We start from the raw sequence: 26,182 nt of genomic DNA, 5'->3' as shown, positions 1-26,182 counted from the left end.
TGGATTTCCACAAAACTTGGCAAAATTGTAGGGACTGGTAGCCCGATGTGCCTTTGCTATGTCTCAAGATATATGCTCCAGTGGTTTTTACGAAAATTAACTTTGAAAAATATATATTGGGCTACATTGGGCTATATATATGTTGGAGCCCAATGTAGCCCAATGTAGCCGAAAGATGGCCACCAGAGACAAAAGAGCCCAAATGTAGCCCAAATATCAGCCAGATGTAGCCCAACTATAGCCCAGTGACAGAATGTCCCAGAGTGTTCTAAAGAACAACTAGAGCGCTAACAGTCTTACTTATGACAAAAGTATGGCACACCTGCAGTCATCTTGATTGGAATAAAGTGTTAACACTTAAAACATTTAATTTGCAAAGGAACAAAATGAGGGGTTTCATTTTGCCATAGAAATGTTATATATATATATATATATATATATATATATATATATATATATATATATATATATATATATATATATATATATTCACTGAAAAAACCATAGGTTATAGACCATATATAGTTAGGAATTAGCATTTACAAAACCTTGAAAATTCACTGAAAAAACCATAGGTTATAGACCATATATAGTTAGGAATTAGCATTTAAAAAACCTTATTTTACTCACACAAAACCATTGAAATTCCATATATAGTTAGTTGCACTAACTATATATCGTGCACCCGCAATCCACTGCTGATGATGTCACATATTACATCATTCATGACATGGTCAGTGACATCACTGATGACATCACTGATGACATCTCAAATGACATCACTGATGACATCATCCAGTGACTGGGTGTTTCTGTAAAGTTTAAATATGTTTGATATATTGAAGAATGAGTGGATGTATAAGTGTCTGGATGAAGGATTTAGTAGGTGCGTGACTGACTGTATGAGTGAGTGAATAAATGTGTCGTACTAAATGCATGGGTTAGTGACTAAACTGTCTGAATGTGTGCTTCAGTATGTCTGTTGTGATGTAAACTGCTGCATGTGTGGATCATTAGCTATACGAGAGGCTATATATGTTATTGATTGGTTGCCCAAGTATTTGTATGGGAGATTGAGTTTGTGTGGGGGTGGCTGGGAGGTGTGTGACTCTGTGCATAGATGTGTGAGCAGTTGATTCACTAGGTGTATGAGTTCAAGAGTGCATGTGGAAACAGCTACATGGGCGGTTGACTGTGTGCATGAGTGTATTGATGAGTGAATGGATATCTCAATGCTACATGTCATAGTAAGTACATATGTAAAACACAGTACATGTGAGAGTTGGCATATATAAATAACTGTGCATGAGAGCCACTGAATGTGTGAGTGGCTGTATGGATCATTGTGAACTTGTATCAGGGATTGTATAAGAGAGTAAATATGTGTTAGTATATGTTTGAATAAGTAAGGTGTGTATAACTGTATAGTTGAGGAAATGGAGGTGTGATTGATTCTTTGCATGACTGACTAGGTGTGTGAGTAACTCCATGGATGAGTGACAGTGTGTGAGTGTCTGTATACACTGAGTGTATCTAAGGTTATATTAGAGTCTGAAGAGGTTTATCGTATTAGCACAAGAATGATGTCAAATGAGATGTCATCAGTGATGTCATCAGTGATGTCATTTGAGATGTCATCAGTGATGTCATCAGTGATGTCACTGACCATGTCATGAATGATGTAATATGTGACATCATCAGCAGTGGATTGCGGGTGCGCGATATATAGTTAGCGCAACTAACTATATATGGAATTTCAATGGTTTTGTGTGAGTAAAATAAGGTTTTTTAAATGCTAATTCCTAACTATATATGGTCTATAACCTATGGTTTTTTCAGTGAATTTATATATATATATATATATATATATATATATGTATAGAGATATATATATATATATATACACATACATATGTCCATGTTGATATTGTTATACAATTTTAACTACATCAAAGGAATATTTTTACATATTTATATAAATTATTATCTATATTTGTTTTAAATATGGATGTGATATTTACGTCTTCACTTTGGTTGTTTAGTCTACAAATTTTTTCTTTTCAAATTTATTTTTACATCAAACATTATTTCATAATTTACAATTTGGACTCGATGTTACACATTCACCTTCAATTATATATACATTTATTTTAACTCACATATAAAAATATATATATCTATATATCTATATATTACCTACTGGCGATAGCCAGTAGGTATATATAGTTAGGATTGATTTCCATAGGGAAATCGCAACATTCTATTGGTGAATAACTTTAGCGCCGGTTGAGGAATCTGCCTGAATGTTTCAGCAACTTTGCCTCTCGGCGCTCCGGTCTTTCCCTGAAAGTTTGGGGGGGATCCGTCAAGCGGGGGCCGAGATAAAAGGGGGGTCCCAAAACGTGTTTTCCCCATGTTAATTTCCATAGGGCGGTCGGTCGCACTTTTAGCTCGAACGGCTGAATGGATTTTCACCAAACTTGGCAACATTGTAGGGACTGGTAGCCCGATGTGCCTTTGCTATGTCTCAAGATATGTGCTCCAGTGGATTTTGAGTAATTTAGGTTAAAACAAATTTATATATCTATAGCAGCTTACGTGTAAGCTTACTGTAAGCTTACTGTAAGCTTACCTTTTGAGCTCGAGATGCATTCTGATTGGCTGCCAATGTCTGTCAACACTCCAAACAGAAACTGTTGGCAGCCATCTTGTGCCTCGGTAGACTGAGGCACAGGAAAGCAGAAAAACAAACGTGTAGAACTCAAAAAAGGGGCAGGGTAGAAGCACCCGACCCCCTAGACCTGCTCAAGGGGTCCCACAAGGACCCACAAGGCAAAAAAAAATTGTTTTTTTTTTTTAAATCGCGGGGTACGCGCACGGTACGCGTACCCCGACATTTACAAAAAAAAAAGTTTTTTTTTTTTTGTCTTTGGGGTCTTTGTGGGACCCCCTGAGCAGGCCTAGGGGGTCGGGGTGATTCTACTCTGGCCCCTTTGCGAGTTTCACACCTTTGTTTCACTGCTTTCTTGTGCCTTGGTTCTAACAAGGCACAAGATGGCTGCCAACACTTCCTGGTTTTGAGTGTTGACAGACAGTGGCAGCCAATCAGCATGCCTTCCCGAGAAAGCTGCATGGTCATTGGCTGTCAACACTTCTAACCAGGAGGTGTTGGCATCTGTTATGTTATGTTATGTTATATTTATTTTTATATAGCGCGCGGCGACTCAAAAAGAGTATCCCAGCGCTTTAGCAGCGAGACCTACGACGAGATAACATAACACAGCAGTAAAACAAAAAAGGGGAGTTCAGTAAAAAGAAGGAAACTAAGCCTATAAAGTAAACAACCAGGTCTTTAGACCCTTCCTAAAAGCAAGTAGGCTAGTGGCGCCCCGAAGTGTCAGCGGCAGAGAGTTCCACAGCTGTGGTGCCAGCAATCCAAAGGAGCGACACGTGGCACCACCGCCAAGAACTGTGACTCCGATCTGAGAGCGCGGGCCGGATGATAAAAGGCCAGTCTCCTTTGGAGGTACTTCGCGCCCCCGGCATGAAGGGCTTTATAGGCCAGAGTCAGCGCTTTAAAGATGATACGCTTACAGATAGGCACACAATGTAAGGCCTGCAAGAGACCCGCAACCCTAGCTCGCCTATTTAAGCCATAGATGGCTCTCGCCGCAGCGTTCTGCGCAACCTGGAGCCGCTGCAACAGATACTCTGGCAGGCCCAGGTAGAGGACATTAGCATAGTCCAGCCCGGACCCGATCAGAGCCTGCACGGTCAGTTTCCGATGTTCTTCCGATAAAAGGGGTAGAAACTTCCTCAGCACCTTGAGGAGGCCAAAGCAGGTGCCCGTCACCCCCAAGATCTGGGCTCTCATCGTCAGGCCCTTGTCCATCTTGACTCCCAGGTTCTTAGCAACTAAAGATGGACGGGATGGTGGAAACATATTGGTAGGCCACCAGATTTGCCAGTCAGGGTCCGACGCACACCCAAAGAAGAGAACTTCAGACTTCTCAGAATTGCACTTGAGGCCACTCAGATGAAACCATCTAAAGACAGCCTCAAGGCAATCCCGGATGCTCTCTCCATTAAAATCTCCTCCACTCTTACAAGAGAAGAGGAGCTGTGTGTCGTCAGCATAGGACACGATCCGGGCCCCGAAAGACTCCGCCAATGCCGCCAAAGGGGTCATGAAGATGTTAAAGAGGGTCGGGCTCAAAATAGAGCCCTGCGGGACCCCGACACTCAATGGCGGCATCACAGCAGAGTCCGGGGAGGCCCAGACCGTTTGTCGGCGGTCAGCTAGAAATGATGAAAACCAGCTGAGCACCGTCCCCCTTAGGCCAATCTCATAGAGTCTAGAGAGAAGGCCATCATGGGGGACGGTGTCAAAGGCCGCCGACAAGTCCAACATGACCAGCATGGCCTTGCCCCCAGAGTCTAGTACCCCTTTAATGTCTTCAGACACCTCCAGGAGCGTTGTCTCTGTGCTGAGGTTAGGGCGAAAGCCCGATTGAGTGGCATGCAGGATCTCGTGCGATTCCAGAAAACTGGAGAGCACCGTATGTATGTGCTTCTCCAAGATTTTCATAAGGGCTGGCAAGAGAGAGATCGGTCTATAATTGACCAAAGCCTCAGGGTCGAGGCCAGGCTTCTTCAGCAGGGGGATGACCATTGCCTGCTTCCATGCTTGCGGAACCAGACCCTGGCTCAACGAAAGGTTCAGAAGTGGATTGACCAGTGGATTTAAGGCTTCCGCCATTTTTGATAGAAACTTAGCCGGGCAGGGGTCCAAGGGCGATCCAGATTTAAGCGTGCCCATAAGCCCTAAGGAAGCAGAGGCTGAAATGGGGGGGAAGATTGCCAGCGTCGGGCCTGATGAAACCGCCAGACGCGAGCCATCCTCGGTGCAAATTGACCCTACAGGCGCCACCAGATGAAAAGAGTCCTGGATGAGCTTTATCTTGTGCTAGTGTTGACAGACAGTGACAGCCAATCAGCATGCCTTCCTGAGAAAGCTGCATGCTCATTGGCTGTCAACACTTCTAACCAGGAAGTGTTGGGATCCATCTTGGGTCTTAATAGACTGAGGCACAAAAAAGCAGAAAAACAAACGTGTAGAACACAAAAAGGGGGCAGGGTAGAAACACCCTGACCCCTTAGGGTGCTCAGGTGGTGCCACTAGGATATTAATATATTTAAACGTTATCCGCTAATAGAATTAGCATTTAAAAAACCTTTGAAATTCACTGAAAAAACCATAGGTTTCAGGCCATATATAGTTAGGAATTAGCATTTAAAAAACCTTTTAAATTCACTGAAAAAACCATAGGTTTCAGGCCTTATATAGTTAGGAATTAACATTTAAAAAACCTTGCAAATTCACTGAAAAAACCATAGGTTTCAGGCCTTATATAGTTAGGAATTAGCATTAAAAAAAGTCAGTAGTTCAGAAAAGATTGATTTACACTCAGTCCGATTGAAAACAAGAATACTGTATGAAGGTTATCAGTGGTGGTTCAGCATCCCCCACACCAGCAGCACTGCCATCACAGTCAAAGGAAAATATATGATTGATGTACTCACCAGGCTAACACAAAGCATATTAGGAGTATCATCACCACCTACTTTTAGATAGAGGTTTCCATTTCAATTAAACTGTGGCGGAGAGGAAGACGAGGGGTGCATACAGGGACACTTGTACATCCTTTAAAAATGTGGATACAGACAGGGTTTGATATTTTGTGCACTGAAACCGACATGCACATTTATTCATGAACAGTAAGGAATTTTCAATACTAGCAGTGCATGAAAATTGTTAGTTAATTCTTGATATGATTTTTTTTTGTAAAAGAACTTTTGAGTTTGGAAAAAGTAAACGTGCGGGTAATTACATGATGTTCGCAAGCTTAAAAATCTATTATAAACACACACGATCAATTTCTATTATCTCACTTCAAAAACATCCATATTCGCTGGAAATTGTTTAAATTCGTTTACAATGATAATAAATGTTTTTATTTCTTCTTCTGCCATGTGCTGTGCATACATGAAATAGAGACCAACCTCATCAGATATCCATTTGGTTGATTTTAGAGAATCAAATGATGAATCATACAATTTAAAGTTTGAGACTATTGCTTCCAAACGTCCAATTACTGGTTTACGCCACACCGCAAAAACAATTTCAACGTCTTTAGAGGCATGTTTTTTTAACTCTGTGGAAACATAAGCGATAAACATAATTTTAAAACTTTTTCCAAAAATCAAACACTACGTTCAAAAACTTACATTAAATAAGCCAAGAAAAAAACTGAATGATATATATTTATTTTAATATATTTGAATTTATATAGACTAAAATTATTGCCAAACATTCAATTTAATTTACATTACTCATACATTGCTACAATGTGGAATGTAAAGCCGCCAACCCCATGTTGAAGGCTGACCCACAAACATGGTAGGCTTCGATTATTACCACTTACTCAATGTGTATCTTGTCCAAGGATAAAACTAGTTGTTCTAGACGAGTACTGTTAGACATTAATACATACAAACATTCTGTTCCAACTTTTGTGATTATGAATTTATTTTCTAACAGATAATCTGTGATTGTTTATCAGAGATTTATTTGTTGTTTGGAAGCAAACTTTTTTTTTAGGCCAGCGGGGTTCATTTCCAATGTAACAATCTGCATTTTTCAACTTATTGGCCCGCCCCTTGTTGCAAAAGTGTTGTTAAAATTCTCGATTTATCCTTTTTAGACAGAGCACATCCCAATTGCTGGGTTCCATCACCTGCCTTAGGGTTGTTGATAGCACAAAATTAAAAAATTGTATTATGATGAAAATCAAACAGCACTTGTAAGAAACAAGGAGTTATATTACCTTCAATAATATATAGATCTTTTAAAAAACAAAATGGAACGTATGTAATCTAATCTACTTTTGTAATTTCAAATCAACATTAATTTAAGAAGATAACCTACAAACAAGAGAAGTGGCAAAGTTAAAAGTAAAAACAGGTTGTGTGCTTTATAACACAAACACCGTAGTTGCACTTTAAGATTGCAGCGGACAACTATGAAATACCGTATTATCACACCTGTTTAGTACCTGAAATTACACATTTGTGGAAATGAAACCGAGGTGCGCATACAGCTGCTTCAGCCAGGAGCATGAAACAAGACTAAAACAATTCAGATCTAGATTGTCCATTGCGAAAGGCCACTACATCTATTTTCAGTGGCCAAAAGTATGCACTAGTGAGATGAAATGGAGACCATCCGCAAGTGATGGCAAAGCTCTTTCACCGGGGTGGGGCAACCCACGTGGTGCACAAAATGCATCGGCCTGCAATTATTATTATGCCTCTGGATGGCCTCACAGGGGCATGTAGTGTGCAGATTGAGTGTTCAGGCCACTGGAAGCCGAGTTTCTGGTGCATTATATCTGGTGAAATTTCTTTTATGGTTCATGTTGTACATGCATAGGGATAATTTTAAAGCACTTCTTTGTTTTTCGTAAAAGATGGAAAAATAGTTTGTGCAGAGGGTTTTGATTGATTGGCGATGCTTCTGCGGCTCTAGCTCTCCTTTACAGTGGTACAATCCACGGTGTGGTTGTACAGTGGTACTACCACACAGCTGGCAGCAGCGAATAATGCTCTGCACCCGGACTGGGCATCCCTTGCCCATGCTTCGCACGCTCATGTGGGGCAGGTGTCCGGGTTAACCGCAGCACCTCAAATTAGACCAATATGCGTATTCCCAAAACTATCGAGCCTTACCCAATATGTCTGCCTATAAAGAGCAGACACCCAAACAGCAAGGCACACATGAAGTTACACTGCAGAACATTATAGTTGCCCTCACAAATGTACAGAAAACAGTAGTATCAATCACGGGTGACATCTCATTCCTTTGTGCAGATTTTCCAAAAATGGCCACTAGAGTGACATGAGGTTCAAAATTAAACGTCATCCCTTGTTAAAGACAACGCCACTATAAAATGAAAAATCAAGCAACGAGAAGCAGAAAACATGCTCATGGCAGCGAAGCAGGGTGAGCAATAAGTATGCTCTTGGAGCACGAACGTCATGATTAAGGGAATTAAAGATAGATATAATGGACCGCAAATGGTTTTATGTCAAAGAGAACATCAAGACGAGGCTCCAGCTGAGGGGACTATCCAGTTTCTTCTTGGTCGAGAGGGCACATAGACTCCCTTGCGGAATTCCCAAATCCTCGTGCCCACACCGTAGCATAACTGGCACGCATTTTTTACTTTTGCAAACGCGACGTCATTGTACAGTCGGCGCCGGTGGCCTGCCGCTGTGCATCCTGAACTCAGTGGTGTTATTCCTCCCTGACTATACTGTCGCAGTCCCCAAGAGAAGAATGATTTTTCTTTAATTTATAAAAAAATAATTGTTCAGAAAAATGACCTACTCTATTTTGTTCTTTACTGGTAAGCTGCATGTTATGACGGACATAAAAACATTTTTTTTGTAAAGCGCCAGATGAGGCACATAAATGGCTAGAGGGATGGCGCAATGTCTGACGTACAGTAAGACCAGCAAGTCAACAACACAGGCGCTCACAGAGGGGCAACGCGACAAGGGAAAAAGATGGTGGCGAGAAGCAAAAACCACCCCAAGGGCAAGCTGAAAGGTGAGGTCAGGAAACTGCCAGAAAGGAAGTCCACGGTACAACAGAGGGACCTGCCGGAGTGGGACTGCAAGACTTGAGTTCATAATGGACAGCACCATGCAACCAATCCAGTCCTGCTTGCTGTGGGAAGGACTGGGTCAGTAAAAGGGACCAACATTGATATTCGTTCTGCATACAGATATAAATGTTGTTGACAATGTGGATCCTCTAGGGACATCTCAAAGTCCACCTCACACATGCAAGATATTTTTTTTGTACTGAAGCACTCTACAATGTTGGTGTAGTGGGGCTTTGGGAATCCGTCCTGCATGGGAGCATGGAGGGGTGTGGAGTTAAGGGTGCAGTTTACTTTTTGGTTTGTTGTTTCTACACAACTTCAAAAAGAATATTCACAGCCAATATACTTTGCCAGTAGATCGATGCCACAAGGAGACCTTAGTTACCCTATGCTCCCATGTCGAATTATTGTTTTTAAACGCTAGGGCACGTAACGCTGAGCCCTCCCCGGCCACACATGAAAGACCCACAAATACTGGGTTCCCCCCTAACAGTAATATCCTTAAATGTGAACAGACTGTGGAACAAAATCAAGAGGTTATTAGTATTACAATACCTTAAGCAACTGACCCATGAGTCCCCCTCATTAAAGAATCACACCTGTTCGGCACAGCGTCTAATGTGTTAGACAGATGGGGATTACAAATGGTGGTACATGCCGAATTCAAATCTGTTTTGAGAGTGGTTGGGATCCAGATCAATAAAAGCTGTCCTCTAATAGTAACCAAGACCTGGAAGGACGATCATGGGCAATTTGCAGCACTATCCGTCAATGGTAGGGGCGACCGTACCATCATGTGATAGTTTACCTACCTCTGGTCCTCCTCAGCCTTGCCCGCCCAACCGTTGGTATGTTACTTTTGGCAATAACACCCGGGAAATTCGAATATGCATTATTAATAAATACAATTTCAAATATGCATTATCATAAGTAGGTAAATGCAGTATTTGTAAAGTGCAAAAAGCTAGACGTAGGTATACCGGCTCTGGGGGACACTGAGAAGGTTAAGAAAGCTGATCATTGTCACATTGTGCATGGCTGACCAGCCGCCGTTGCAAGTGAACTATGCGTGAGCTCCATATTCAAACGTCTGTTGACATGCCCGCAGCGCAGCACACGTAACTTAAATATGTACTTAAACTACATGTTTGCATGGCCAAACAAAATGTTTTTTCGAAAAATATTGAATTATTAAGTTACTATGATATACAATTATTAAAATACATCAATTATAACAAAGACGCTTGAGAGAACACCTTTACATCTTGATTATCAATTTTTGGTAAAGAATATAAAATAGTGAATTTTACGTATTTGTTTTTGTAAAAAAAAGTAAACTCACCCCCATCATTAAACTTTTTTTTTTCAGGTAAATCCTCATTTTCATCTAAAAGTGTTTCTATTGGATTAGATTTCGGATATTCATGAGTGGCTGTGGCTTCTGGAAAGTAAATTTGTTATTTGTATAAAGATATTACCAATGATATACATTGTTTTGTAAAAAGAGACACAATTATAAAACATCAACACATACAGAAAGAGCTTTCTTTCCATTAATAACAACTCAGTATATAAAATCAGCATTGATATTTCAAACCCAGCTCATAATTTCCTCACAAACAAAATATTGTCACCAAAAAAAATTATATAACATAATGTAATGTACAAGAAATATTTTCTGACGAAAATAAATCACGCGTTCTCTTTGTTAACTTAATATCTTAGAAACACGTCCTGACCACTTTGCTCAGGGTGATGGTATATCATTCGAACTCATTTGCAAATTAATAAATGTAAATACAAAAAACATACCTTTCAGTGATTTGCTGATGTCGCTCGACTTATAAGGCCTTGAATTAAGCAAACATACACGTTTTCCTTGAATTTCTAAAATGGTATATGGTCCAGTAAATTTATATTCTAAGACACCTCCTTTCCTTGTACTCCTCCTGGAGTTTTTCAGTAGCACTGACTGTCCTTGTGTGAATGTACAAGGCGTATATTTTTGTGCAACTCTCTTTTTAAAATTTTCTTGTTGTTTTTCCTGCGCGCGCACAATTATTTCCTTGGTCTGCTTATGCAAATCTTCTCCTTGTTTTTCCTTTTGGTTGATGATGCCCACATATTCTGCTTCCGTTGGTAGTATAAATCGAAGCTAGGAAAGGAAAAATTAAACTCAATCGCTATTTTACATAGTTATGATGTACTGCTTTTGAAGAATTTTTCAAATACCTTAACATTTGAACCATATGCATAATGATAATTATTTATCCATAAATATAATCAACTTCTTTCATGTCTTTTTTTTTCTTTTTTGTCCTCATAACTACCATATAGACAAAGTACCAAAGGAATTAACGGAGAATAGCTGTCTCAGTTTATCTGAAAAACTGGAAGGGACACAAGTCTTATGGGGGCCACCTCTCCCTCAGCTTTCAACTGTATTCCAAGGAGGCACAGAGTCCATGATTTGCCAATCTGTGGCAAACCTTGGGGTAGTTTTAGCAGCCAAGAGGGGGCCAGGCATGAACCGGATATCGGCTGTTCCATTGGTACAAAATATAGAAGCACCATAGGAGATCAATCATTGGACTCGGGGGGGGGGGGGGAACCCCCGGATGAATCACTGAAGCCACGAGAGTAGATGCCAAAAGGCCCTTTTTCTGTGATTACCAGATCTGGCCAGATCTGTAACTGAGGTCTGCAATACTGAGTTTTGCCAATCTCTAAAAGTGGGAGGTAAAGGGTCTTTCCACTTCCTGCAGATCTCTCTTCTTGTGAGCAGGATGGTATAAAAGACTAGACATCTGGGTGGGTATTGTACGCCTTCTAGGACTCCAAATATTATTAGAGACAAATCCATTGTGACAGGTCTTCCTAATGATTCTGTGAGGAAATTGCTGATATCCTCCCAAAATGTTGTTAATACTGGGCATTCAAAAAACATATGTGTATCCGAAGCAGCAATCAAACCACATTTAGTACAAGACACTGACTGGCCTCCTGCGAATTTAGATAGTCTTAGAGGGGAATAGTATGCCCTATGCAGGGTAAAAATATGATTTCTGCGAAGCCAGGATGGCTTGACAATGTTCCACAGAAGCTCGAAAGAAGACATCCAAAGATTTTGTAAATTCAGATCCATCAGAACAGAACCCCATAATGACTCTGGCAAAACAAAGTCCCCATCTAACTCCTCCAGAATAAAATTATACAATTTAGATATTTCTTTCTTTGCTGGACCTCTGTTTAGTAAATCAGAGATAAATGGGCTATGCCCTCCAAGTTTAAACTTATTCTTATTGGCAGGAGATGCTTTATAGGCTACAGTCCAACTGTGAATCTGTATATATTTGAAACGTGAAAAATGAGGGCCAACCTTGGCTTGCAGATGTTCCCACGAAAGTAGATCTCCCTCATAAAAGAGGTCACCCCATACTTCCAAGCCTGCCTCTCTCAGAGGGATTGCTAGGGTGTCATCAAGCCAGGCAGGATTTTCGGGCAAGTCCCACAACGGAGTTTTTTCACAAAAGTAATTTACTTTTATGGTTTTCATGACTTCAGCCTATGTTCTAGCAAAACCTTGTAGGGTCTTCAGTTTAATTTTTTTTTTAAACTTAGGATTACCAAACTTAAAAAGAAAACCAGAATAATTAATTCTTTCCCCCTCCAACATAGCTGCATACATAAGACCCACCCCCGAGGCTACGGAACCCATCAACAGCATTCGTGAGTGGGATAATTGAAAGGCCCAAGCATAGATTTTTAGATCTGGAGCTGCCAAGCCACCCTTATCACGTCGCCGTCTTGGTTTTTTCCAGGCGATCCGTGGAAGATGATTGTTCCAAATAAAAGATGAGATATTTGATTGAAACTTGGCTAAGGTATTTTGATCAAAGTATAAAGGAATGGTGTTAAATAAAAAATAAATTTTTGGGAGAATAGACATTTTGATAAGATTGACTTTACCTATTAATGACAGAGGCAGGTGTGACCATGATTGGAGAAGCTTACGGCAGTCTTTAAGTACTGTAGACAAATTAACTTGGACTATTTTATTAATATCTTTTACTATTGTCAAACCTAGATATCGCATTGAGATGCCTGGTTGAAGTTCTGTTGGAGGGTTCTCATCATTCCAAACAAGCATTTCAGTTGTGGCTGCGTTAATTTCATAACCCGACACTTGTCCAAAAGCATGAGCCAGTTTCACGATAGCCGGAAGAGCCGTAGCGGCTTCTGATGTTAAGATAAGCACGTCGTCGGCATATAATCCCACCTTCCTCTTCCAGCCTTGATAATAGAAAGGTTTGATGGAGACCTCCTCCCTTAGATATTGCACAAAAGGCTCAATGTAGAAATCAAAAAGCAAGGGGGGGAGCGGGCATCCCTGTCGGGTTCCCCTAGTGATGGAAAAAGGGCTCGATAGATCACCATTAACGAGAAGGGATGCAGAGGGATTACTGTACAACAGGCCAATCGCCCTACGGAACCTTTCCCCGACACCAAACTTGGCCAAGGCCTCCGACAGGTACACCCAATTAACCCTGTCGAAAGCCTTGGTTGCGTCCAGCGTAAGGGCCGCCAATGGAAGATTATTGGATGTTGCGATATCTATGGCACCAATTAAATCATAGGTCAATTCATATAATTGTCTGCCCTTCAAGAACCCCTTTTGAGCCAAATGAAGGACAGAAGGTGCGATATCGGCCAGTCTTGAAGATAGAACTGTGGTAAAGATTTTATAATCCACGTTCAGAATGGAAATTGGCCTATACGACCCACACTCTTCCTTAGGTTTACCCGGTTTTAAAATGAGGGTAATAGAGGCGTTATCCCAAGATGTTGGAGGGGACATTCCTTCTAAAAGTATTTGATTAAACAACTTATAATATCGATCCATTTCTCTTGTATGAGAAAAGAGACTGATCAATAAATAACATCTTTTATTGAACACGCCCGTCTCTTCCTTTTCTCTACAATCTGATGAGACTAAGAATGCACGTACTGACTGAGTAAAATAAATTGCCTTTTGTTCACACGACTCTCGAGATACACTCTTGATTAGGGGAGAGCAAAGTTGTCATGTTCTATGGTTGTCAGAAACTAAATCCCTTCTTGTCTATCCAGGGAGGTTCAATTCCTTCTTGCCTATTCGAGAAAGTTTCTTGTGAACTCTGAGCTAGCTGGCAAACCCAAAACTTTAAGTCTAATATCGACAGTAGTAGACCTAGTTAACGTCTGGTCTAGGCCTATACTATTGAAGGTATTATTCCAATGCGCAGAGCCTATTGGGATAATAGGAACTACACTACATGGCGCCCAACGTGGTTGGAAGGGCGATAAAACTAACGTAAGACATTTAGAGTAACTCAGTCGTGCTTTCTCACTCAGACCCCTTTTCCCCATAATACTCCAAAGACGTCTGGAGCGGGTGAAAGGTAATATCCTCCAAAACCTCGCAGGAGGAAACTCCTATGTATGGTTCTTGGTTTAGTCAACGTTGAAGGATAAACCGTTCCAAAATATTGTGCATCTAATCTTTGTTTCCATAAGAAACCTGATCTGCAAACAAACAAAATAACCTTCTGGACAGTACAATGTCAGACAGTGAAGGAGAAAGAGAGGCAGTTAGATTAGCAGCTGAAATAGCAGCAGCTGATACTGCGCTGCAAGAAGCAGACCCGGGTATAATACTCATCCCGGTCATCAAAAGGAAATCTATAACTTTAAAACTTATAGAAAATGGACTGACACCTAGAGGTGGTACAGTCATATTCGTAATTGAGGCACACGAATATCGGCAGACAGAGGTATACTATTCATGGATAAATTTTCCAGCAGCAAATGCTGTAACAAAGTACTTCCACTATTACAAAATAGAGGAACCTCCTGAAATGTACACTCCTTTCGAGGAGGTGGAAGTACCACTTAAATTTCAAGAGCATTTGCTCTTATTTAATGGCGCCCTAAAACACAATAATCACATCACCAGGCTCGGTCCTTTAGGTAGACTAGGAGCAACGTGGCCGGTCCTAGCCGGATATACACCACATCCAGACATCAATGGGATGTCTGCAGCAGATCTTTTAGTACAACTAAAACAATTAATAAAAATACATAGACAATTAGTCCAATATGTGATGCGGACTTCGACAATTCAACCAGCAATTAAAATTCCACAGCTGACCCCTCACCAGGGGAACACAAATAAAATTACACCACAGAACATACAGTCCTGCCTAGGTAAAGTACCGGCTAAACGGGAACAAATACCATTCTGGCTAGCACAGAAAATCACCCAAATAGAGGCGGTGTTTCCAGACACCACCCCGTTAGAAAAACACAGGATTCTGACTATCTGTCTTCCAATGGGAATCGCACCACACATTGAGGACTGTGACACTTGGGGTACAGTCTTTGCTTCCATCTACACAAAAACGCACGGTGTTCCATCCATTTCGGTAATACCAGATGTGCTAAAACAAATTCAAGACGAATATGGTCCAGAACCCGCTTTAACTCTTGGTATGAAATTACTGAAAGACTTCAAGCAGGTCTCGGCTATATTATTAGCCAACATAAAGGGAGAAGCAGCGAACGTGGCGATCCGCCAGAGGTTAAAGGAGACAGATATAGCAGACCAACCAGCTGAAATTGCCAGAATCATAGAAAAATCCTATGAGGAACTAGGTAGAGATAGTTTAGGTGGAATACCAGTAAAACCACAACTAATTGAAAGTCCTGACAAAATATTTTTTAATAATAATTCAACATCACAAAAAAAGAGCTGGGATGGAAACAAACAATCCAATCCTAAAGAAAAGAAATTCCAGTCCAGAGGAAGGTCTCCTAGGCGAAGAGAAAAATCTCCGAACCAAAGACACAGGTCACCCCAGAGTGACCCCTCTGGGAAAAGATATAACCTTAGAAATAGGGATAATATAAAGAAGCCTGATAGATATCAAGACAATGATACACGTCCCTCTCAATCTTTTCAGACTTCCTCGCAGAAATCGGAAAGAAGAGGACGATCAGAACAAAGAGAAGAGCACGCCAAGTCCAAAGACAAGGAACCTGCTCATCTAAAAAAGAAATTACAATTTCCAAAAAAGAAGGTAGCCAGTATCAAGGTAGTTAACAATGCCGAGAATACTGAGGACACAACTGAAAAACGGAGAATGGGCTCAGACAATGCTAGACAGCGCAGCAGAAGTGAGCATAGCTCGCAAAGTCCTTATGAATCATCTGGAGACAGTGGACACGAATGAATATCTTCAAGTGGAAACTGCAGACACCAGAGTTAGCAAACCTCACAAAATATATGAAATAACATTAGGTATAGAGGGGGATAAGACTAGAAAAATAAGGGGACTATTTTGGGATAATCTCTCCAAGGGCTATGACATCCTTCTAGCTGAAAAAGACTGGCCACCAGAGTTTGTCAGGGAGTGCCCTCATGGCGAAGAAATAATTATGCCTGCCTTCTCAAATCACATCCCAATTCATAAAAAATACACACTTGCCAGAAAGTGGGCAGTAGCTCTAGCTCCTGCTTTATATAAAAATCACGTAGGATGGGATGAGGACTCTCCTCCTCACAAAATCCAGTTAAAATCACAACCTACTGCACAGAGACAGTACCCAATTAAGCAAGAAGCTAAAAAACAGGTAAAAGAAATCCTAGATCAGCTAGAATACCAGGGGGTGATTGAAACTTGCACCTCACAAATGAACAACCCTTTGTTTCCGGTCTCCAAACCAGACAATTCATATCGTCTAGTTTTGGATTACCGACACCTTAACTCATGTTGCAAAACTTTTGCAGTGCAAAATTCGCATAGTGCTGCACTAATGAATAACATAGTGCGCAAAAAATACAAAACAACATTAGACATCTCTAATGGATTCTTTTGTCAAAACATAGCACCAGAGAGCAGATATTTGTCTGCATTCTCAATAAATGGCACTCAAAAACAATTCTGTTGGTTAGCCCAGGGGTACAAGAACAGCCCGGGAGTATTCTCAGCGAGAGTAACAGAATTACTACAAACGTATGATGACTAAGCATTATCGTATGTCGACGACATATACTTAACAGATGATGACTTGGAGACTCACTTGAAGAGAGTGAACACCATAATACTTGGGTTCGCAGCAGAGGGTTACAAATTCAACTTTAAAAAATCCAGAATTGCCCATCTGATAGTCCTGTTCTTAGGATATGAATTATCAAGTGAAGGCAAAAGCCTGGCTGACAATTTCCTAGAGAAATGTGCCGTACTCCAAGCACCTAGAACACTAAAAAACCTACAGTCAATTCTAGGCTTCCTAAATTTCGGAAGAACATACATTGCAAATTACGCAGAAAGGGTCAAACCCCTTTATGATCTAATAAAACCAGATTTTAAAAGAACGAATTGGACTCAAATACACACAGAAATTTTGAGATCCTTACAAACAGACATGCTAATTAAAACAAAATTAGAAACACGTGATAACACACGCAATCTTGTGATTCGAGTCATCCCAGGAAGATGCGGATTCACATACCTGACCTCTAATGAGGGAGAAAAGGTACCAATTGCATTCAAATCACACTTGTACACTAAGGCTGAAATGAAATTTAGCCCTACGGAAAAAATTCTAACTGCGACACAGACAGCTATAGCAAAAGAACGAGCCCTGGCACAAGGTAAACGAATAATAATCGTGACACCGATACCAGCCCTAGAGGCTGTAACAAAAGCATGCATTCCAAATGCTAAAGCGCTCCATCCGAGATGGATACAATGGGCTAATTCTCTTGCTGCAACAGACGTGGCATACGAATTTGATCCTAACTTAAAAACACAAGAATTTCTCCAATATGAATTTGAATGTCCTCCGCCGACCGAAATTCTGCCTCTAGAACATTACGGCTGTATAATATATACAGACGGATCAGCACAACCCGCATTGGGGGTAAACAAGCTTACAGTGCTGCGTGTGCGATCGTTAAAGGTCGCTGGCACGAGGGGAAATTTAAACCAGCTATCACTAAAACACAATCTCTAGGAGATTGTACAGCTCAGCGAGCTGAACTACTGGCGTTCAAGATGGCGCTTGAAAATACAGATCGAGAATTCCCCACACTCATAGTGTGCGATTCGTATTATTGCGTTCAATCTTACAATGAATACTTGCAGATCTGGCTTCAGAATGGTTTCAAGGATGCAAAAGGTGGCACAATCAAGCATAAAATGCTCTGGGAACAAGTAGTTCTTTTACAAAAAGAACTACCAAAGACTCACGTGATACATACACTGAGTCATCAACGTGATGGCGTTCACGTTGCAGGGAATTCATTGGCTGATGAGGCCGCGAAGGCAGCTGTGCAAACGGCTTCCGTAGCTGCCATCACACGGTCAAAAACAAAAATAGACAGCGAAATATTACAGGCTGTCAGCGCTACAGAAAAGGATTCGATAGAAACACTCCCGAAAGGCTTTCCAGTAAAATACTCATACATAACTGATGCAAACAATGTTCCTTTTGCTCGAATCCCTGGAGTGGGGGATAGGGCAATTCCAAACATGGAACATAGGTTAGGACTAATAATAGCGGCACACGAAGGGCTTGCTTCTATACATGCTGGCGTCTCAGCCACAGTATCATTATTAAAACAGAGATACTGGTGGCCACAAATGAGAAGACAAACAAGGAATTATGTTTTAGAATGTGAAATATGTCAAAAAATGAAAGTATCAACGGTGAGACGTCCAGCGCAGACGCCCCTTCTAATCTCGGATAAACCATTAGCCTGTGTTTACCTAGACCACTGTGGTCCCTTACAAAGGGATGGTAACTATAAATATATCTTGGTTGCAGTGGACTCATGAACGAGATTCATATGGATGTGGCCCCAGCGAACGGCTGACGCCAGAACTGTTATAAAAGATTTGCGAGTCTTTATCGGCACATACGCAATTGGCATGCTGCATTCGGACCATGGTCCTGCTTTTAGCTCTAGAGCTTATAAGGAGGCCATGGTCAGCATGGGCGTTACATTGCGGTACTCTTGTCCATTTCACCCTGAGGGGAACGGAATTGTTGAAAGAAAAAACCGTGACATAAAGCAATCTATAACGGCAAAGGTATTAGGTTCGGGAGCTGGGTGGGTCAAACATCTAATAAGTGTCCAGCGTAGTCTAAATAACTTGCCAAGAAATTCTCTGAAGGGATTCAGTCCGTACGAATTATTATTTGGAACTAGGATGTTAATCTCTGACCTTGACAGTCAAACTTCAGTGGTGAAGGAAAAAAGCTTTGATATCAAAGACCGTTTGGCTATTTTGCAGGACTTAAATGAAACAAGAAAAGACCTGAGCAACATAAAGTTGAAACAACAGCCAACAACCACTGAAGAACCACCACCTGTCCCAGCAAGACCTGTCTGGATTCCAAAAGTCGGGGATCTAGTCAGAGAAAAGATCGCGGTAAAGAAGGAATTTGGGCCTTCTTACAGAAAAGCAGTTCCTGTCTTGTCTATCAACGGGACAAGATCAGTTGTGCTACCGCCGCTTGCTGGTAAAAAGGAGAACCGAGTTGTATCCATCGACCTGGTAAAACCACAATCATGTGGCCGATAACAAACAGTAGGCCAAGTGGACTCCCCATAAGTAGCAGAACACCAAGGTTTGCTACCAGTACAGAGGTCCTAACGAAGAGGCTAATCACATTCGAAACGCCTACAGAAGAACAACAAGGACTATGCAAAAATGCAATGGAACTTAGACCTCTGAAAACCCAAATAAAAACATTTAGCAGAGACACACCAACCTATAATGAAGTAACAAACGACTATGCAAGAAACAGTAATCCTGAAGCAATTGGAACTATTGACAGAACTGCATCCGGCTACTTCATAAACTTCGATGATTCCTCTGAAGGCTTCACTGAATCAAAGACACAGCCATCATCAAAAACCTTTAAAGATAAAGCTAAAGAACTTTTGAAACAACTGAAAGAAACATATCTAATTTCTCCATGGATCGAATTTTGGGTGGGTTTTGGTGCATTTATCCTCATACTTTGGCTCATCATGATACTAACATTGGGACGCTTCATTGAGGGAAAATATGCTAAAATGGACACAGCAAGTCAGAAAATCAACTTGATCCTCAAACCACACACATCTTCACACGTCGAGAAAAGAGAACTTTCTTCAGTCAACTTCACAGCCAATCCTATACCGGGTGGGGTAGCATGGGACAACACTGACTACGAAATCTATGGTCCGGTTGAAATCCTGAAATATCCACACCAAATTAAGATCTCATTGAGTGACTTTGTAAAACCAAGCTCATTTGCTGATGATTGGGACTTCGAAAGCATTAATAATATGATGTCTGACTTAGTAATGTCTGCTAAATTTACCAAACATGATTATTTGCAGGGTTCTACAAATTATGATAGTATGTATTGCTACAACCACTATGGTAACCATTGTTTACATCGATCTGCACAACCTAGAAATGTTTTAAATTATAATCAATGGGAACATTGTGCAACCCCTCCAAAAGGAAGCTCAAGAACCGTTTACGACAAATATTCATACTTTTCAGGTTTTAACATAAGTAATGCTGAAACATTTTATTTCAAATTGTCAAACAAGACAGGGACGAAGACCATGATAACAAACACAAAATTGATATATTCAGACTCATTCTTTGAACAAATGAATACTTTTGGTTTTGATTATTGGGACAAAAATGTTGAATTGAAAAGTGTTTGGGGTACAAAAGAATGGCAAGTACAGGGTATAGAATCTTTGTTTAGAGCCTGCCTGATCCCTGTACAAATTATATTTTTAAATGACACTATTCAACAAACCACCTGTCTTGGCTTAGCCAAAATCAAAGACTTAAATAAACCGTCTATTCCAAAACCAACAATGAACAGCAATAGCTCTACGGATGAAGAGATAGACGTAAATTATGTATTAAACCAAAACAGAACACATCCAGATTGGAAAAAGTGGTTGATCTGGCCCACAGATACTAATAACTGTCAAAACAGATTCCTGAACAAAACACAGTGGTTCAAAATGACCAGGCCAGACCCTAGATATCCTCAAAGACAACACCCAGGGATAATAACCACCTACAGTGTGGGCAAATTATGCCTTCAATGGCTACAAACTTCCACACTGGTAGAAATTAAGCAACACCTAACTTTACTTACTGATGGTGCTGACTTGCGTGATTTCACTATGGGACCACGCAAACAGCGTCAAAAGCGTTTCATAGCAGCCTCTGTATATGCAGCATACAATGAGGCCTGGAAGGTTACTCAAATTGAGACAGCAGAAAGGATACGGGAAATTGACCGTATTAATTTGGAAAAATCACTTTCTGTAGTGGACAATGGGTTAATGACTCTGTCCTCCAGAATTTTTTCTTTGGACAGCATTGTGTCTTCAGCAATCGACATATTATTGCAAGACTTGCTGTTGTTACAACACGGTCAGTCACAATTGCGTTCTATTGTACAGCTTGGCTGGACGTTACAAAATCTGCGTTCAGGCTATGTGCCTTGGCGTCTAATCAACACAACGTCACTATTCTATATCTTTAACCTTACTGATAGACAAATCAGTATGGCACAGAAGGGGGCTGATTATACAATCCTGAGCATTGAGAAACTTGAGAGATTACCAGTGACAATGTCAGAACGACCTGTCAGTGAATGGATAATACATGGGATAATTAATATTCCTATATCAACCTTCAGGTTTCAATACTGCCAAAAATATATATACAGGCTGGCATGTATGAAAAATTAGGAAAAGGGTACATTAAAACAACATGGAACTTGCCCTATTCACATGCATGTGTCAGTAATAAAGGACAGAAAGTGTTTCTCAGTGGCAATAATTGTGCAATGTCACTAAGCGGTACACTTCTGTGTAACGGAATTAGTTTGCATGGAGCCTGTGAAGGGAACTCAAATAACCTTTCATGTCACCAGCAAGGCGCACCTGCAACAGAGATAGAACCATTCTTTCAAAGACTCTATAATGGGAGTTACATTCTAATTGTAGATCGCAGATGTTGTAGTCTTATGCCCGGGACTCCTTATCTCGTAACTACGACTGCGAAGGTCAAGTGCTGTGGACGCTTATTGTTCCCCAGCTCCTTTCCAGACAGGGAGGCAAGGGCATGGCCCAACTTGAAAATTACTTCTATTCGAATAGATACTTTAAGCAGAATGAAAACAGTGCTTCTTCAGACGCCGACAAGGCTCACGTCATCAAAAGAAACGTCTGATCTCCAAGTCGCAAGGACGACTGCAGAGATACATTCATTGTTATCAACTAATTCCCCCATACATTTCGCAGAAATCCTGAATGAAATCTTAAATATTTCTGATACCAGTGGAGTCTCAAAGGTATTTAAGACAGTATTTTTGATGGCATTAACACCATTCAAAGCCATACTGGGTATTTTTCCAGATTTCGTCCATTCGATTTTTGGTAGACTTCCCCTCATTTTAGGACTGATTGCAGGAATCCTATTCCTAGTCCTTATATTTCGTTATGGCAAACCATGTCACAGACAGAACACCTGCGACAAGGGAAGAAACAATCCTAGCCATTGGATACCGGGACCGGATATCAAAAATCCTGGGACTATCCCGGCTTAGAGACCTGAACATGACTTGGTTTCTATCCTTTTGACCAATGTGGCAACGATGTGTTTTACCTGTATTAAGGTACCTGCTTTGCGGAGAAGAATGCGTGTTAGACACCTGTCTAACGCTACAATCGGATGCGCCAATGGATGCAGAAACATTGTTGAGTCCAACAAAGGCTCATGCTTCAACGGCTACCAATCCTGATGACGGCATTCGTGGAAGCTTCACCACTACGATTAAGGGGTAGTGAAGTTCAAGATGAAAGCAGCATCGATCAGGTACGACCTTCTGTCAGCAATCCAAATCAGAATGTCAATGGAGACAATCATGCGCACGAATGCATGGTTACACCTATTTCCGAGTTAGTGGAACTCTCCCAGGAAGCTGTTGACAACTTTTTCGAAAGCCTAAATGATATGATGTTCTCACCAGAGCAGAAATAGAGACTTTTGAGCAAGCTCGTACACGGCGTTCCCTGAATTTGGCCTTCAACTTTAATAATAAAGTCACATGAACAATTTTCCCTCCAGTTCACGGACAGCAAATTTTTCAGCAGCCCCAGAATATTTTTGCATATTTTTCGGGACACTATCTTCTGTTTAAAGTAAGAACTATTCTTAGAGAACTAAAATTTCTAATTTTAGATAGCTTATAGACATTAGCTGCCCGCTGGTATGTTCATAAATATTTTATTCTGTGATGAAATGGTCTCAAACCTTTTTTCTGTATTATGAGCCATTTCATGTGTAAATTTTCATATACAAAATAGCAATAATGTATACAAATGCGTGATTACTTTAGCATTGTTCTACAGCTTGAGTGCATACTATACATATGACTGCATTTTTTCCGTATATTTGATAATTTCAAAATGCATTTATGTATTTTGGGGTGGTAAGGTATACACAATACTCTACAGTATGTTTTACTATGCATAGATTAGTAAATATGTCCATAGTTAGCGTGGAGTGGGTGTGATGTATTCCTATAGGTTCTGTATCGATCCCCCTATTCCTGACCCTATTCTGGTTAGCAAACTAACAAGTTAACTAGCAGCCATCCCATGAGGCAGAAAACCCCCATGATGCAGGAACCGTTATCTGATAAAGCCACACTACGGCACAGGAACGTGTTATCTGATTAGGTCATAACGCTTGCCATCTAATTAGACAAGCGATATTCCTCCAGCCCCTGATAAGGCATACGGAGTTCTCAAAACAAATCAAACCTATGACAACCTGGGAAAAACCCTGCGGCCATTGTTTTGATTTCACCGAGAACTTCAGCAAAAGAATGTGCTAACGACCTGGTCGTATGACATCCTTATTGACGTATCTATGTCCATCCTTACGTCAATCTCGGCACCTTAAAGGTATAAATATTACCGATATTGCCCTATGCAAACACACGCGGTGGTGACGAGGACGGAGCAGCCAGACTTGCCGAAGCCCAGAGCAGAGCAGACCCCGCTGGCGCAGCCCCGCCTTCCTGACGCGCTGAGAACGAGCAGCTGCCTATTTCTCCTGCCGAGAAATCCAGCTCCGGCGCTTCCGGCTAGCCCTCGCAGACAGCCTGGAATATCGAGACCAGAGACGAGAGATACCATCCCTCATCCATCCTAGATTCCAGGTACAGAACTGAATAACCCCTTGCAGAGAATTCTTTAGTCAGTCACTTGGCAAAAACCAAACTTAACTTAAACTGTAACTTTCTATTCCCGCCCACGTATTAGGCTTAGGTCAGGTACACGGGGTAGGCGTAGCTAGAAACACCAGTTGAGTACGATTAGCCAAATGTATATGTGTATGTAATATATTATTCATTTTAAACCTTCATATGGCTTAGAAACCATATCAATGTTTTTACAGTATTATTTTATACTTCTGCTTTTAATGTATGCACTTTACTTAACTATAAGTATTGCAATAATATCGATCCATTTCTCTTGTATGAGAAAAGAGACTGATCAATAAATAACATCTTTTATTGAACACGCCCGTCTCTTCCTTTTCTCTACAATCTGATGAGACTAAGAATGCACGTACTGACTGAGTAAAATAAATTGCCTTTTGTTCACACGACTCTCGAGATACACTCTTGATTAGGGGAGAGCAAAGTTGTCATGTTCTATGGTTGTCAGAAACTAAATCCCTTCTTGTCTATCCAGGGAGGTTCAATTCCTTCTTGCCTATTCGAGAAAGTTTCTAGTGAACTCTGAGCTAGCTGGCAAACCCAAAACTTTAAGTCTAATATCGACAGTAGTAGACCTAGTTAACGTCTGGTCTAGGCCTATACTATTGAAGGTATTATTCCAATGCGCAGAGCCTATTGGGATAATAGGAACTACACCTTTTCGTGGGAATTCCTCACCGGTATCCAGAGGAGAAGGATGGAGTGAGTTTCTGTACCCGGCGCTGCTAAGTATCCCCTGAGGCAGTGGCAAGTGGTGGCGTTGGAGTTGCTGAGCTGCAGCGCTCGAGCTGTGGAAGCGCTTAACCTTGCGCAGGCCCAGTGGAGCGGCTGAAGGAAGGGAGCTGGCGGTCTGCTGATACCCGGCGCAGGCTCAGTAGCAGTCATCGGTCCTCCGCGTGAGGGAGGCGGTGCCGAGCGGGAACACTGATCTCCCGCGCAGGCGCTACAGCAACCCAAGAGAGTGTTCGGTGAAGTTCGCGCCAGATTACCAGACCGGCCTCCTCAGTCCTGCCCTCACCGTTACTGGCGAGTGAGGGGAGCGCCGGAGATTGTGCAGGAGCCTACAGGAGGAGAGAGTGTCGAAGTCTGGACACAGCGTTATCCCTCGTTTGGGCCCCAAGTAAGGTGGAGAACCAGGGGGAGGAGTGTATAGTGTCTGGGGAGGTGTTCGTCCCGACCCCAACTTCGGGAGTAACTGCCGAGGCCCCCTCTCCTTCTTCCTTCTGAAGCTGATTTACTTTCTGACTGCCCTGATTAGTGAGAGAGGGCCGTTAAAAGGCTCAGTGGAGTGAGTGAAGCAGGAAAACACCTCCAGGCAGGAAAGAAGCCTGAGACACTGTGGGTATCAAACTGAGGGAGGTGCACCTATTGGGTTTTTCTTACAGGGGAGGAAGGGAGAAAGACATTGGGACCTTATCCTGTGCTAATTGAGAAGAGATGTTAACAGAGCTGACAATATTGTAATTGAGAATTGAAATTCTGGGGTTATTCACTGATTGTGAAAAAGGGGACACACAGTGGGTGAAAAGGAAGTTTCCCCGAGACCTTTGAGTTTGAAACTCCCAAGGAAGTAGGCTGTAGTTGGTAATATATAAAAGCGTAAATGTTCTATTGGTAATCAGGAGACCTCAGCGTGGGTGGTTAATCTGTCACTGTATAAAGTGCTATTATTGTCTGTTAAGAAAGTGTTGCCTAAGGATAACTCAATGTTGGAGGAGTAAACACTGCTGAATTGGGATCTCCTAATACTATTGGATTTATGGAAAGAACTAATAGAAATTGGACATTGTATTTAATTGTAAATTGCTGAGGGAGAGAAGTCAACAAAGAATATTTTTATAAAACAGCTCTTATTTTTACACAAAGTTTGGTGTAGCGTCATTTTTGAGTGGAGTTGCTTGATGTTACTGCTGGGTTGTATGCAATCTTTACACATGTGCCTCAATTAGAGATTGTCTTACCCTAGGCCAGGCTACCTTAGGTGACCTGACAACATTAGGTTCCAACACAGGGTATATGGACGTATGCCCCTGAAATCGAGACCGAAATGTTGAGTGAGGCAGGGCATGGCTCCAAGGAGAGTA

The 26,182-nt window shown here is 41.3% G+C and overlaps 1 protein-coding gene across 1 annotated transcript in view; it reads right to left on the bottom strand.

The window, feature by feature from the left end:
* Nucleotides 1-5,788: 5,788 nt before the first annotated feature.
* Nucleotides 5,789-26,182, bottom strand: part of LOC144765829 (uncharacterized) — a 52,788-nt gene continuing 32,394 nt past the window's right edge. The window contains exons 2-4 of the mRNA XM_078650339.1: nt 10,542-10,884; nt 10,072-10,170; nt 5,789-6,215 (exon numbers count right to left, since the gene is read on the bottom strand). Of these exons, the coding sequence (XP_078506465.1) occupies nt 5,944-6,215; nt 10,072-10,170; nt 10,542-10,884 (714 nt within the window). The 3' untranslated portion in view covers nt 5,789-5,943. The remainder of the gene's footprint in view (nt 6,216-10,071; nt 10,171-10,541; nt 10,885-26,182) is intronic.

This window comes from Lissotriton helveticus, chromosome 1_1 (genome assembly GCF_964261635.1).
Source record: "Lissotriton helveticus chromosome 1_1, aLisHel1.1, whole genome shotgun sequence".
NCBI classification, from domain to species: domain Eukaryota; kingdom Metazoa; phylum Chordata; class Amphibia; order Caudata; family Salamandridae; genus Lissotriton; species Lissotriton helveticus.
This window is presented reverse-complemented; position numbering and strand designations above follow the sequence as displayed.